The sequence below is a fragment of the Pseudopodoces humilis genome, chromosome 5 (genome assembly GCF_049639895.1).
Source record: "Pseudopodoces humilis isolate 2021_Gansu_Grassland_sample_001 chromosome 5, ASM4963989v1, whole genome shotgun sequence".
NCBI lineage: Eukaryota > Metazoa > Chordata > Aves > Passeriformes > Paridae > Pseudopodoces > Pseudopodoces humilis.
In genome coordinates, this window is record NC_142204.1 from 63,866,615 (window position 1) to 63,883,136 (window position 16,522).

The following is a 16,522-nucleotide window of genomic DNA, read 5'->3' on the forward strand; positions in this document are numbered from 1 at the left end:
TCAGCTAGCAATCAGATGATACTGGTCTGAAGTATACTCTGGAGAGTAATCCTTTTGAATGGAATAGTTTTAATTAATTAACCTATTTGAAGTTGTCAGATGAAATCTATCTTGACTCTTGATTAATCCATGGTAAAAAATTACTCAAAAAACTGAACTCTGACACCTGACTTAGCTTTCAACTCCCTTTGAGTTTGCTAACTTGACATCATTGAAATCTGATATTACAGACTCTGTGTTTAATGGTTTTGCACTTATTGTGTTTGTTTTTATTGTATTTCTGTTCTGCTCATCACTAACAATCTTATCTGAGATATAAAGAAAGTTGCCTTATATTTCCTTTCCAAAACAAAAATAAAATAGATATTTACAGTTATGTTTCAAAAATAGAAATCTCAGTCAGGTAGTTAAAAAAAAGTTTTTTTAGCTTCAAATCTTCTTTTGTGTGTATAGTACTGTCCTTCATTATTACTACTTATAGATACATCCTGTTATTAATGTGGTCTCAGTCTTATGTGCAATTTGAAGAGCTGGCAGTTGCATCTCTGCAGGTTTTGATTATTTCATTGGTAGATATTTAGTGATATCAATACACAATGGACTTCTTTGTGAGTCATGCACAACCATGGAACATCATGGACCATGAGTGAAGGGACTGATGGAGAAACAGCCAGTTTCACTGCAGTCTTTATAAAACAAACAAACAAATAAATAAATAAAAGACTTCTAAATACAAGAGTATATTGTAATTATATGTATTCACACACAGGCACACAAAGAAAGACATTGAACAGAGTGAGCACAGTGTGCCAAGGACAGAAAAAAAATAGCCAAAAAGGGAAGGACAGCAGGGAAAAAGGCAACAGATGAACATTAAGCTGCCATGCTGAGGGATTTATTTGCGTCTTTTACTTGGTTGAAGGCGAAGCTGTTGCACAGCTGCTTCAGCAGCGGCGATGGCTGCCCCAGCATCTTCAAGGTGAGTTTGAGTGACGCTGGTTTTGCTTTGGCTGCGAGATGGACCGTGAGAGCGGAGATGTCCTTCAGAAGAAGATTTGGAGCTCCCTGGGCTGCTGTGGGATTTCTCAATGGTGGGCACCTGCATGTCTACCAGGAAAATGAAGAAGTACAACTCTTGCATTTATTAAAAACAAACAAGTTCATTCTCTTTCTCTTGACTGGTCTTTCTAGCTGAATTCCAGAACAAGAAATCAAGATTAGGCCGTGTCTTTCCATTTAAAGTATCATCACGATTAGGAAACTCTTATGAAGCATTGTTTTCTACTTCCTCCCCTCTGTTACCTGGCCCAGGGAATAATTTATTTAGTATTGGTTTTATACCACCTGTGAATTAAAACTTCCTGTGCTGGTTCAAACTGTGGAATGAAGGCATAGTGTTTTCCACTTTCTATTCTCTAGTATGAAGTTAAGCAGCATCACCTACTCCAGTACCAAACACCTAGTGAATGCAAGTCATTTTAACCTGAATAATGACATCAGGAAAATCACAGCCTAACTTACAATATCTTCCATACTTACCTGTAATTAAGACAGACATCTTATATAGACACCAGTCCCTGGCAAAATGTTACACAGAGAAACAGAGAGGAGATGAAACAGCATCTTGTCCCTCTGGGGCTCTCATCTGGATTGTAGATGGAATGTTTTTGGCTTTGACAGGACACATAATGTGTTTTAAGAGCACCTGTCCACTGACTACTTAGTATAAAAAAAAGAATTGGAGATAAATTTCTTGGAGCAGGAGACACTGAGATCAATTCTGCTTTTGTAAACATTACTATATTTCTACTGTATCAGCTCCACTGATTTCCAATGCAACTTAGATGTGCTACAGTCCATTATCATTGACTGGAAATGCATATGCATTATTGCAGCATAATTGTTGCTCTATAAATAATTAACGTGGCATTTTTAGAAGAAAAAATATTTCATAGAATATTTAAGGAACATGAAAAATAAAAAGCTAAATATGTATTGTGTTTACCCAAGGCTATCAAGAAAATGAAAAGGGCACAGAATCTATAGCGGATGTGTAAAGCACATGGAGTCTGTATGCTGCTGTTTTAAGGACATAATTACCCAGTAAGCTGGCTGGCAAGATTGAGACAATTTAAGCCTTGTCTCCAACTAATTAATCAAAGAGATAAATACATTTTTAATAAAAATATATACAAAATTCATACCAGTATCTTTATTTTTCTATTAGAACTTACACATAGCAAAGGTTTACACATCATCTGGGAAAATATTTCATATCAGGTGCACCAAGCCATTCCTACCCTTGGAGGGGTCCGGGAATATTCCATGACTTCTGCTTTTGATGACAGATGGTTTTGGAGATTGCTGGCTACTCTTTTCAGAATGAGATTTCCCATGATCTATGTTTTCACTCTGTTCTTTAAGAGGATACCACCGAGGAGTGTTGTCAAGCTGAGAGATGCTGGATAACTCGATCAATACCTACAGATAAATCAGAGTATAACATATGGCCTGTATCTGATCTATTAATGATCGCATATAGCAGAAGAGACTAGAGTTGTGTTGTCAAAAGCTGCAATCAAGTGTAAGAGTGAAGGGTATAAGTCTGTGTGCTGACAGATTCAGAACTCTCTGAGCGTGCTGTGACCCCAAACCCAGATTCAGGAGCATATTGGTGTGTCTGAACCAATACGTCTTCTCACCAGGACCTCAGCAGGAACTACGGGCTGAGTCCTTTGGCTATGGCATAGCTCCACACAAAGATGACCGGGAAGTTTAGAGAGCAGCTTGTGAGCACTAGCTTGACAGCTACAGTAAAAAGACATTCAAAAGACATTCTGCTTCTGTACAGACATATTCTAATAGGAGAACCAAGCAGTATAATTTTTGCTTTTTATCAGTGCTTTTAAGAGGGGAAAAAATTACGTATTCATTTCTATTAAGGTTTTCAATAATATGAGACTCATTCTTCTCGAGTCTTTAAAAAATCCACATATGCAGAAGCAGCAACAAAAAGAAAAAAACGGGGCTACTGTTGTACTTCACTAAAATAATAGAGTTCAACAGACCATTTAGGCATCTAAACATTACTGAAGAAAAAAACAGGAGGTGCAACTGTAATGTGGGAATAAAAAAAATAAACGGGTTAAAAAATACCCCAAACATTGTAGATCAAATTTGCTGTAAGCCACCTTCATTGTTAGCGAGACTTCTGTGAAATTTCTTTTAAAAAATAGAAGTAAAAAAAAAAGAGCAGTGACACCAATAAAGACCCTTCATCCCTTAACAAGCTTGCAGTTGAGGGGGCCAAGGGAAAGTACTGTAATGCATCACAGAGTCTGGAAGGAAGGAAGGTCAAAAATAGCTTTGCATCTCACTCTAAAATGAGGGGGTTAAAACTAATGTCAGGTAGGGAAGTTTTAGTACTGCTAGACAAATAAAATGTGCAATTACCTCAGGGAACAATGTTTTTGTCACTTTATAAGGCCCTGAATAAAAGAAAGCCTCTTCAAAGTTAGGGATAGGGAAGTCTCCTAACAACTGATTGTTTCTATGTTAAAAGCCTTTTTTCTTTCCATTTTTTTCCTTTTAGTATTATAGGTTGTCTATGATCTGGCTTGGTCTTTCTGGTTAGACCTATAATTAATCTGAACAGATGAACTAGCATGTTCCCTGTTGTGGTTTTTGGTCAAGCTTTGAAAATGACTTGGAAGATAGCCTGGCTGAGGATTGTTGCCAATAGGCAGTGTAGGATGGGGGCTCTGCTTTGTAGGGGGAGAGGTTTCACTTTCCATGGGTATGGAAATAATAATGCGCCACTTTTCTTCTGGGACACACAAGTGCTGCTGGCTCTATTGAAGCAAGTCTTTGGGGCACAGTTTGGATATCCCACATCTGACGTTATGGTGCACGATTCCTCTGGACATCATGATGTTGAGATACACTGCTTTTCTCCCTGAATAGCTGCTTTCACAATTTAGAAAATAAATAAAAAAAAGAGTTCTAGAGGTTGAAGAAAATTTGAAGGGGAAAAGTTTAAATCTTCATGTAGAAGCAGTTGCTGGAGAATCTATTTTCTAAATGTCATAAAAAACAAGGATGTAAATATTCAGTAAAGTCCTGCATTTGGAGAAACATGCTGAACTCAACAAGAATATGGACACAGTTTGCAGGAAATAAGTAATCATGTAGCAGCTTCCTATACATTTATTTTGGTAATTGTTCAAATAGTGACACTGATTGCTCAGTTTGGTAGTTACACAAAGGGGAACTGGAGATGAACTGTGTGGCTTTTTTTAAGAATTAAAGTGTAGAATGAGCCCAGATACTCTCAGCTACTCTGTATAAGTGATCGATTTTCTGTGTTTCTGTTTCTAATTACAATCTTTATTTGTAATTACATCTTTAATTATTTTTATATCATAGTTATTGCTGGTAACTCTGTATTATATGTACATATGCTTGTTTATTTGTTTTTTAAAGAGAAAGCCTTCTTCCCATGAGCACTCATTCATTATTAATTACATGATTAGATTTTGCCTTCAGTCATACTTTGTTAATGATATTACTATTTCAGAATGTTAAAAATGAGACTGATCAGCAAGACTAAATTGCTCATCCTTGAAGATACTTGTGCACATGTCAAAATATGGCCTGATGACAAAATTTAATCCTTTAATAATTTACAAAGACTATTACCTCCTCAGCCCTCCTATGTTACAGTAAAATCAAGTCAGCTTTCAGTCACAAGAACTTCCACTGGAGTCACTGTGAACATTGTTGCTATCTCACACTCAAAAAAAGTATTAATTTTCAGCAAATTAAGATTTTGCTGGGTGCTAAATTAGCTTGCCCTCAATTAATCAAGATAAAAGGGATATATCTTTCATGTCTAAATTAAAGAAATCATGACCATTTGTTATGAAGGCAACAGTAAAACTGGGATGTAAAAAAAAAAGTTTTACTTAACGCATGCACTATACCTTGAAAGAGAACAGTGTCCATATAACAGCCTTCAGTTATTACCAGTAGAGAGGAAGAAATGAAATACTCACTTCACCGAGGAAGTCATTTGAGGAGAATCTATCATAATCCCAAACAGTCACTTCCAGTGTTTTCTTTTTCAGCTGCAATTCAAGTAAAAGGATAATTAACCTCATAAACTTCAGATCAAGTCTTTATGGTGGTTTACATAGATAATTTCCTCCATGTATCCTTTTTCATAGTGACAGGTAGGCAATTTTCACCCTCTCATCAACCTTGTTCTGAGGAAAATAATTTTGTGCTATTATTTGTTATCAAGCCAGATGGGCTTGTGCTTGGCCCTGTTTTAGGAATTTCCACAAGTTGTTTTGGGTAGAATTTATGTCCACTACAAGAGTCAAACTGAATTTTAAGGCCCCATTTTTTGTTCCTGCAGCTTTTCTCACCATCAGATCTGTCTGAACTCAGACATCTGCCTGAAGTGCATTTGAGTGTGAATTTCAAATGTATTATATCAAACACCCTATTTACATAACCTCATCTGTGAAGACCAGGCTTTAATGCCTGCAGAATTCAGTGTAGTTAGTGTGAGTCTGTAAGTGATCCAGGCATGTGGACAAGTTGTACTGTTGGGTATTAATGACAGCTGTCAAAACCCATTATCTGCAGATCTTGTTAAGCATGAGAGCTGTGTCAAGCACTCTCCTATAGGCCACAGTAAGAAACAAGTAATCTTTTTATATGACAAGAGAGCACAAGACAGAGAAACTGTTGATCAAAGCAGTTAACCTTATTGTGAAAACTGACCTGAGTGTTTTTCCAGGGGGCTCTGAGGACATGTAGGGGGAGGATTGATTACTGATTTTGCATGCTAGGGCAAAAAGCTGTAAGGTGTCTGGAAAGGCAGTAATAAATTCATGTGGCTTGAAAGAGAGAAGGACAAAATCCTGTGGGTTGTAGGGTGTCTAGAAAATCAGGCTAAGAAGTTATAAATGAAGAATGCAAGCATTACTGAGGAAAAGAGGGATCTTCATATACCTGAATGAAAGAATTCAGAAGAAGAATTCTTACATGATAGTTGAGGTCGCCATCCTAACAGAAGCAACCTGTCACTCACTGCTTTATTAACTGGCTGCTGGACACAGAGGGGCAGCAAAGGATCAAGACATTGCTCAAAATGATAAGCCATGCCAATTATTGTACATATTGCATATACTTGCAATGAAAGCACTCTTGGCTATTTACAGAACCACAGAATATTCTGAGTTGGGAATGACTCACAAGAACCCTCAAGTGGCTGGTCTGTACATCCAGGATGGAACCCACGACACTGGCGTTATTAGCACCAAGATCTCATCAATTTCCCTCCGTTGCCCCTTGGTTTAGTACAGCAACAGACTAAGACTGTTCCTAATAAATTGCAAATGCCTTTAAGTGATAATTTAATCTCATTACTATGTATTCAGAATATCATCTGCTCCCAACTAACTTTAGGAAAATGCGCAACTATGCAAAGCCAATGTCTATGAAAAGAAAATTTAAATCAGCATGTCCTGGAAAGCCCACACAAAGGGGAATTAAACTATTTTTAGTATCAACAACATACTCTTTAAGCATGCAACAGCACAACTTGAAACCTAAGATATTTTTAAAAAATATTCAAGAGTAATTATTTAATCATTCTGGTTTTTTTCTTACATAATTAAGCAATATTCTTCTTAAATATTCTTTCAAAAATATCCCGCAAAAATGAAAGTTAAATTTGAACAAAAAAATTACTTTTTGAATATTGTTTACAGAATATTTCTAAAGCTGATTTCCTTGACTGAATAAAACTTTTCCTTTGCTGTTCCAAGACACTATTGGAACAGCAACATGAAGAATAATCTGAAAACTGAGCTGAGCATCCTTTGGTCCATGATGCTTTTGGCTTCCTGGATGATACAATTTTCTGCTAGGTGCTAAATTAAGTATATGTATTTTTACCAACTAAAAAAGGGATAGCACAAATACATTTCAGAAATGTGTTGTCACCATTGTTGTTATTTTGAGAGGGGCTTTCTTCTTGGTGACTGTGCAAGGACAGAGAGAAGAATGTATAGATCCAGGAAATGGGGAAAAAACCCCTAAGGTTTAAAGAATTTTTGGTAGAAAGGGGAAAATAGAAGAGATTTTCAAGTAACTGCAGCCATACTTTGCTAACTTCTTCACAATAGTGTGATAATAAAACTGTGATGAAAAATTACAGTACTCTATACTTTGCAAAATCTATTTTAAGCCTTTTAGATTAATAAAGGTTTTATAAAATATTATGACAACGAAAAATCATGGAAATACCTCTAGTAGGCAGAGTACACGAAATGAGTTTCAAAGCAGAAGAAAATCTACTTTTCTGAAGATATATCTATGTACCACTATGGTGGCAAAGAGCACTAAATAGTTGCTGATTTTCAAAGCAGACATTTTACCATCACAGCAATGTAGGACTCTGCCTTAGATCAATCAGTTTTAGGTTGTGAATCCTTAAGTTCAGATGCTCATCAGGAATATAACAGACAGATATACTGAAATGGGTTGCAGGAACCCTCTATGTGTCTGACCATGGCTTTCTGCAAGTGGAAAATGGAAATGAGTGTCACTAAGGAAGGAATGCAGTTTCTGCATATTGCAAACATCACCTGAGTTCCAAACATACCCTGAAGAAAGTGTTATCAAACAATTACTGATTTCAGCCTTAGCATTGTAGAAGAAAAAGTAACAATAAAATAAAATAAATAAAAAACCATCTAGAAGCATATTACTGTATGTGAACTCCAGTTACCTTTAGGCTGTCTATTGGCAGCCATATTTTAAAGAAAATTAAGGAATTTGAAGAGCAGCCAATGTGAAAAATGTTGCCTCTTATGGAAGGCATAACCAACCCCACAGGTACAGATGGGCTTGTTTCTGCTTTCAAATGTCTGGAAATTATGGATAGTGTCTGCCTCTGTAGCTAAATATGCACTACTTAAAATATTTAACACATATTACTTGAAAATTTCATGCTAGGATTTGAATTAGGAAAGAAGTATTTTTAATGCAGCTTGTTTTCCTCTATGTTAAAAGCATATTACTATAATTATTTCAGAAATAATACTAAATATTGTAATTTCAGTCAGGATGTTTGATGAGTAGAAATTATTGTAATCCATTACACTTATTTTTTTTTTTACATTCATATTTAACATTTTATTCTTCTTTTCTTTATATTGATGTACTTTGTTTTGTGGGAGGACAAAAACACTTTGTATATACATTTAGGAACTTTCTTTTGTCCTAGATATCAAGATTTTAATACCAACAGCTTACTGATGCATACAAAAGATTTAATTACTTTTGGAAATAAGACATTGGCTTCCACATCACTCAAGGATTTTGAAAATATTATTTTTTCTAAATATATTACCTTCAAATTACAGACATAAGTTACAGCAAAACTATTTGCTTTATGGAATTATTTCACATAAGTAAATGTTTTTCTTTGCTTTCTGGCAAGTAAGAGACTGAGGCAAAGAAAGCCCCACCTTACAGTGTGGTCATGCAGTATGGCCTCACCAGCAACAGAACTTTTATCATCTTCTCCTTAAATGATTCTAATGCTTTTTTTCTTGCTCTGAGTAGGTATCGGACTTGGGTTCACAATTACTGCACAACTTTTGCAATATTTGTACTCAGTATTCCTCTCAAATTGTAACTATTTCCACTTTATTTCTTAACAAAACCTTTAAATTACTAAGTATTCACAGTTTAATTTATTTTTTCTCGAACTGTCAAAGTAATATTTGCTATAAATGTAATAAAACTAATCATTTTGACCTTGAAAAACTCTGTTTCATTTCAAAGAGTGATCTATTTTCCATAATTATTTTCACTTTAATTTCAGCTAATTTATGAAAGAGAAAGGAAAATAAAAAATTGTACAAGCAGCTAAAGTCTAGACAGTGACGTTAAAAGACCTATATTAGGAAATATTTAATAATACTTATTTTCTGTCTGCAAGCAGGGCATGCTTTGATGGAGAGAAAAAAGCATGGGGGAAAGGAAATGTTTCTTTGAAGAAATATTATTTATAAAAATTCATGAATTTATGTTTGAACATGACTGCTAACTCCATGTAACAGTGTGTGCTTGCGTAACAGTTCTGTTTGTTTGGTGAACAGAACACTCATTCTCAGTCTAATGCAATTATTGTCTTGTATTTCTATTTATATCTGTAGTTATTTTGAAATATAGATTTGTGAGAGTTGAGTACAAATGATGGTCTCTTACATGGTGAGAGTTCTTCAGACTGATCATCAACATTGAATTATTTCTGATTTAGAAATGTGGTTTGCTGCAGATTCTCTAAGTCAAGGCATGGAATTTTGTAGGAGAAAAGTCACACACCCTGGTATCTTAGCAGTAGATACAAGCCATGGAAAGGTATGGAAGTAAACAGTGTTCTCTGCACACAATTCTGTGTGACAAGACGCCAAAATATAAAAGATATGTGGTACTCAAATGAAGTTTACACACTTAAAACTATAAACACTGCATAGCAGTCTCAGAAGAAGGGAAAAGGAGGGGATTTGCAAATAGAAAGCAAAAATGCAATGCATTGAACATACAAACTAAAATTTCATCAAACAACGGTCCAAATACTGACATCAAAGATCTAAGATTTTTTTATCATTAAAATAAGTGTCTGAGAAATCTTAGATTGATTATCGTTATCCGTTTGCAAAGCACCAATCAGCCATTGAATTTACAACACCCCAGAACTCTTAATAACAGCTCTGTGACATGCCACAGCAGAACCCACAAGCAAATTAAGAAAGCTGAAGAATCTTTCTTAGATGAAAAGCTGAGTTTGGAAATATTGTAAAGACTTATCAAACCCTTTGGCCAATCCAAGAAGATTTTGGGTTTTTATTGCATCTAGGCAAACATCAGTGTGTTTTTTTTCTGAAGCTTTAATTGTCAAATAGCTATCATTTATAAAAGTCTGCATGAAGCATTGAGAAAACCCATAAAACCACAGCACCACCTCTGAAGTAAATCTGAGCTACTGCCTGTTAAGCCCGCACATGTAGATCACATGAGCAACAAGGCAAATCCCTCTGTGGGAAGGGTTTTGTTCCATGCAAAAATGAGTATCTTAATCTACGTTCCTCTCAATGAATAAGAAGAAAGAAAAACTAAATTTAAATTGGAAAGATTGTATTGAGGTCTTGGGGTTGTGATGGAGAAGAATATTAAAAGCATTGGGAAATCTATTTGCTGAAGAGCCTGGTTATTCTGGGCTTTTTAAAAAGTACTGAAAGATTAAATGGCATTGTAAAGTGAAGTTTAAAGTATCAAGAACAAAACAGAAAGAAAGGCAAAAAGCTTCAGGATCACATGCAAATCCAGTACTCTATAAAACATACTTCATAATTTAAAAAAAAATGAACTGATCATTATTTTGCCCATTATATCTTTTTCAAGTTGGTAAAAAGTCCTTTATGAGGAGAGCTGGAGGAGTAGAGGACTCAACTGCTTCATACTGCTTCAGAAGCACAGTTGGAGTTAGGAAGCCACCAAGGAACAGAGAAGACTCTGCAGACATCCTTCCTAGATGTGAGTTAAATCTTTCTATGACAAGGAAATCAAATATCTTCTAATTTTTTTCATATGATTCATATCTCAATATATTGATATAAATTGCTGATAAATCTAAAATATCTATCTACATTTTATAAATATTTTAATATAAAAATGGTAGGAAATGTGCTTTGTGTAAGTTTACATGGCTTTTGGAACAAAGAATGATTGATTTTTGCATCTACTTCAGAAACTTATGTATTAATTTATTCCCTTATTAATTTATTCCATTATAATTTTTTTTAATTGTCATAGCTGTACCTATAACATGATTATGAATGCAATTCCCCACAAATTACCAATTTAATGGGTAGAAGGGCAAGAGAAGTGTAATTCCATAGTAAGCTCTATCAGAGGCAAGGAAAGAATTCCGAATTTCTCTTAAATCTGGCAAGATTTTTCCAGGGGGTCAGAAAATTGCCAGTAGCACTGCTCCCTTCACAGTGAGCACTGCAGACCATGCAAATAATAAAGCAACAAATAGCACTGAAGAGCACCACCAGTCACGCACCTGCTCCATGGAGATATTTTTGTAAATGACTGTCTGATTCCACTCAGGATTCAAGCTTTTCTGTATGTACTTAGTTCTCCGCTTGTACTCAGCACTGAATTTGAACAAAAGAACAAAACATTACATTAGTGATCTTTTGTTTCTTTTTGCTTTAATACAAAAGAAACCCAAAAACACCAACAAACTAAAAACCAGAAAAAGAAAAGAACTGTATCTCCCATTTCTGCAAGAATTCAGGGTTATGAGAGGACAATGACAGCCTTTGGGATGTTTTCTTTGGTATGCTTTTCTGAGATAGTTTTTAAAACATCTCCTGACTCTTTCAGCAGGCTTGCTCTGCCTAAAACCATTTCAAGATAAAGTATCAGTCAGCACATGCACATAGACTTTGTCCTCTCATTGTAGGTACTGGGCTCTGATTCTAAATTGTGGTGATAATGCATTGATTTCTTTTCCATGACCCATTAGCACTTTAAAGTAGCACAGATTCATTATATTTATAGGTTGCAATCTCTAATTACAGGAATTCCATCTCACAAACACATTTAATGAATGCCATAAAGTAACCAATATCCTGTTAATGATTGAAATACTAATTTCTTATTGATCCTGTTCTCTGCCTATCCTCTAACTGTACTGGAAAGAAACATAAAAGGGCATCAGGATCACGACTATTTTTTTTTTTTTTTTGTCAATACCCAAGAACAAAGGTTTGGCTGCATAATCTATTTTTAAAAGGATTCACTAATGCTTTATATTGTACTTTACATTTCCTGAGTGTGGAGAAAGCAATATAGTAATCTTAAACAGAACATGGATTCATCTAGCTCTGTGAGCTTTGATGTTAGATTTGCTTTCATTCCAATTTTAATTTAACATAAATTTTAATGGGCAACTCAAAAAAGCTGGGTAGGAGAACATGAGAATCTTTTAATACTTTAAAAAACCCACAAGATTTAAGGTAAAGAAACTCTTTTTGTCGATCTGCACATATATATCTGCTACATCTAATACAAAACAAAATGTTCCCAGGACTGTTCTTCAGCACTAAGACAAAATGGTACAAAATAACTTGTATATGCCATATTAGACTCCTTTGTGGTTCCCCTACAATAACTTTTGGTAGTGTTCTATTCTCACTTCTGAATTAGCTGTTTTGGTTCACACTGTGGCATGGTCCCAGACCTAATGTACTAATTCCTTTCATATGAGATAAACTGAGAAGGATCACTCAGGAAGATATTTAATCAACCAGTCACTAATGATGTACCATACCTGGTACCAGGTTGGAACAGTTCTGATTTGTGGTTATGTGAAAGATACACAAGCTTTACTGGCACACATATGTCAATCCTGGGACTTCAGCACCAGCAGTTTCACTCTATAAACTCAATTTTTCTGTGCAGTGATCTAAATAATCTGGGTTGCAGAGTGGCTTTATTCTCCAAAATGGGGTGGCTCTATTCAAGATTCCTACTAGCCTGATATCTCAAAGTGAAAGGGATTTGCAGCTATTTTCCCTCTCATTTTTTCATCTAGTCCTTCTCTGTATTTCCACTTATTTTTTTGAAAATCTTGCTATCCACTGTCTTTTAGTTTATTTAAAAATGTGAAGAGTTTCAGGACCTGTGAAACAAAGTATCTGTTCACCTCTGCTTATGAAAAGAAAGCAACAGCTCTCCAGAGTTCAGTGAGTTCTATCAGCAATAGCACAGAATGGTAAGGGCGATTTAAAATCTAGGGGGACCAAGAGCATATGAAAAAGAACCTTAAACAAACCTATTTCTTTGCATATCTTGGAAAGAAAGCTGAAATACAAAATCTGGATCCATTGTGAAATGAGATTTTGATGGCAAATAGTATTAAGTAGTGCAGTTAAAATTGTAAAGCACCTTAGTAGCATTCTTTTCCCACATTCTGGTATGAGAAAAGCATCCCCTACCTAGAACATCCTTTTTAGATGTCCTATGACCTACTGGTTTTGGGGACTGACATATTTTTATTTCTTGAAGAAAGAGGGAAAGAATCCTTTGTGCACTTGGCCAAGAAAATGACGCTAACATTTCCTTTCTCTCTCGGATCTCCTTTTGCAATAGCAGAACTTCATCACCTTTTCAAAGTTTCTGATTCTTTTTTGAAGTATGTGAGAAGGTGATTCATGAAGTGTTGAGTTCAGAGCTTGCAAAAGATGAAATTGTTAACATGGCAGTTCTGAAATATTTCCAGTGAAGTCCATGGAATATTTGGATCTAAACTGTAAGGGTGAGCTGAACCCACATCCATGTAATCTGCGGTCTGTGTCTGTTGCAGAGGGAGACAGGAGACCTTCACCTCTCCTAGGGAGGTGCAGAACCAGGCTAAACTGGATGGCAGATGAAGGTTTCTAGGCCTCTGAAGGGAATGATCTGGCAAATACATTAAATTCATAATCCTGATTCCCCCCAGTAATTAACGGATTAACAATTAACAGATTAACAATTAACAGATTAACAACTAACAGACTAACAGATGAAGATGCTTTAATTAAATGCATTCATTAAACCAATCATTGGTATGTCACTTAATATGAAATAATTTGCATTTGAAATTTAAAGAGTATACTGTGTGAAAAAATAGAAACTCCTTTATTTATATTTTCTCTCTGACTCCTAAATTATAATTTATTAATATATAATACAACGTATTAAGTACAATGAAAAAAGCATAATAGAATGTGTTAAAATGTGTAATAGAATACACATATGAGATGTGTAATTTTAACACATTAATTGAATAATGTTAGCAATTAAAAAAGAGACAGATGATAGAAATCTGTTTATTGGAATTAATCTGCTCACTTGTTTAGTCAGGGTATTACTTTTAAACAAATTTAAAACTGGGGTTGGACTATTTCTTATGTGCTTAGCTTGAGGTGATATTAGCATATGTTGAGAATTGGGCTTTGCCTTATTTTTCCAGGACAAACAAAGCACTCCTAATTTCAATAATTAAATTATAAGTTTGTTTACCATAAATAACCACTTATATGGTCAAGCAGATTTCACTGTTCATCTGAGCAATTATTTAGAATTATACCTGGCTTTAAAGTCTATACACTGTGCAAGAAAATAGAGAAAAATATTCCATTTCTTTACCTAACAGTACATTTTTCTCTTTGCAGTAACACCATTCAAAATCTTGATACAGGTTCACAGTTAATTATTTTTCAGCTTTCAGTGAGTGAGAAAGACGTTTTAGATATCTCTGAACTAAATTCTTCAAAAGACATTTTGCTTGTTGTCAGAGTTTGGCCTTAGAATAATCACCAAGGAGCATTAACTACTTGTTTCCAGCTCCTCAAAATTACCTAATCAGTAAATGAAAAACAAAACCATACCACAGTTTCATGCCATCAGAACTCAAGAGAAAACTGTAGTTCTATGTACAGGCTCATTGTCTCATTCATGCATACAAAAAAAAAAGAATAAAGTTGGAAGATAGTGCACTCTACCTGGCGTTTTGGACAACCATGACTTGTCTGCATATCCAGAATTTACAGAGTTAGGAACGCAGAGGAAGCAGTGTAAGAGAAAATGGGAACAGATGGAAGAAAACATGAATAATGGGTAGTTTCTAGTATCAGAATCAAAGGAAATAGAGGTATTAGGAAGAATAAGAAGTATAATATGGACTGAATTACAAATAAAAGTTATTCAGGAGCAACACAAGTTTCTACTTTCAGAAACAAGCCTGGGATTTTAAGAAGCTCAGTTTTTGATAATTCCCTTAAGGCACAAGTAACGTGCAAAACTGTAACAGTGGCATGCTTTAAAATAATCAAAACTAAAATCCAAACTAAAATCCAATTCTTCATTACTTAGTCAACAAGTTTAAACTGATACCTTATAGGATGAACATGCCTTTAGTTCAAAGTTTTATTTCTATATCAGTGAATGTACCTGCAAAATTCCAACTTAGATTGATTTGACAAACATTTTACAAGAGTCTTAGGTTCATTTAAAAACCTCTGAAGCTTTAGCACCTCTTTCCCTTACATTCAGTAATAGTTTTGGGCCCTGTACTACTGAACAATATTGAGTATCGTATAGCTGGAATTAGAAAGCCACAAAATAAAATGCATGCCTTTATTTGTACCACTCGTGCATTTAGTGGTGCTTGCCCATATGCCAAATAGTGAACTGTGACCTGAGCATCCACTTCCCTGTTAGTCTGAGTAGAAAAGAAGTGCAGATTTTTATTTGTATTGTTCTATCCTAAGAGCCTTTTAGCATGAGTATTGTCATGCAAGCACAGGATTTTGCAGGAATCTGTCTTTGCAATATTGAGTCTGATCCACCAGCTTAATTTTAGATATATCTTCTGCGTCACTGAAATCAATAGCAGTATTGTAACTATGTATTCTTATTCATTCTCTGTATACTTGACATTCTGTAACATTAGGGCAAAAAATAGTTATAATATTGCTGATACAGAAACATATCTTTTAAAGGAGGTAATAATGAACTATTTGTAATTACAGAGTCAAAAAAATCAGTGATCTGTGAAAAAGCAATTAGTGACTTGTACAGTCATAAGACACAAAATTAGTGGTATTTCCAAAACCATATCTTCACTCTTAAAAAAAAGTGCCATAAAATACATATGGAGAGATTTTTTTTCTGACCACTATTTTTTGGATTTTGTATTATACTTTAACCTTAAATTTATCTCAGGTACTTTAATTTTGCTAGTTTGCAAATCAATCCTAAATTCAGATTTTTTTTAGCTGAAGTAACCATTCCATGCTAAACTTAACATGCAGCTTTCTGAATTTCAGAAATTATTGCATCTCTTTAGTACATTTCCATTGAGACTGTTGCTACTTCAAATTTTTATATGTATTGTAATTTTTAAAAGCAAACACACACACACAAAAGTATATTTACAGTAATGATACCATTCCTAAGGTGACTAGAAAAGTATGTATATTCTCCTGGGAATAGGATCTGACTGTATTAAAAATCCACAGTTTTTTCTGACCTTGCACCTGGATTTTCTATAGCAATAACTCATATTTCTGTTTATTAATGACATGTAGTAAACCTAAACTGAAAGGAAGTTCAAGTTAAAATTTGTCCTACACTTACCCTCTCCCTGGAAGAAGATAAACTTTAACAAAGGGGTCCGAATAGCCGTTGTTGTCTCTGGGAGCAAGGTTTCTTGCCTGAAGGATGTGGATGATAAGGTTGCCAAGGTGTTTGTCATAGCTGATTTGAAGCTAGTGAATGCATTAAAACACAGTAGGATTATTTGTTGCTTTTACTTTCTGAGTGATTTAATATCCCCTAAACCCTTTGAATAAAATGAGATTTAGACCTCTATGTTCCA

At 34.9% G+C, this 16,522-nt stretch overlaps 1 protein-coding gene across 6 annotated transcripts in view; it reads right to left on the bottom strand.

The window, feature by feature from the left end:
- PCLO (piccolo presynaptic cytomatrix protein) overlaps positions 1 to 16,522 on the bottom strand; it is a 328,066-nt gene that overhangs the window by 59,637 nt on the left and 251,907 nt on the right. For 4 of the 6 annotated variants that reach the window (XM_088054917.1, XM_088054918.1, XM_088054915.1 and 1 more), the window contains exons 15-20: positions 16,282 to 16,412; positions 14,646 to 14,672; positions 11,156 to 11,249; positions 5,055 to 5,126; positions 2,301 to 2,481; positions 913 to 1,107 (exon numbers count right to left, since the gene is read on the bottom strand). In XM_088054917.1, coding sequence (XP_087911043.1) covers positions 913 to 1,107; positions 2,301 to 2,481; positions 5,055 to 5,126; positions 11,156 to 11,249; positions 14,646 to 14,672; positions 16,282 to 16,412 — 700 coding nt within the window. Of the gene's footprint in view, positions 1 to 912; positions 1,108 to 2,234; positions 2,482 to 5,054; positions 5,127 to 11,155; positions 11,250 to 14,645; positions 14,673 to 16,281; positions 16,413 to 16,522 lie in introns of those variants that run through there. The other 2 variants (XM_088054919.1, XM_088054916.1) reach the window with 2 other exon arrangements.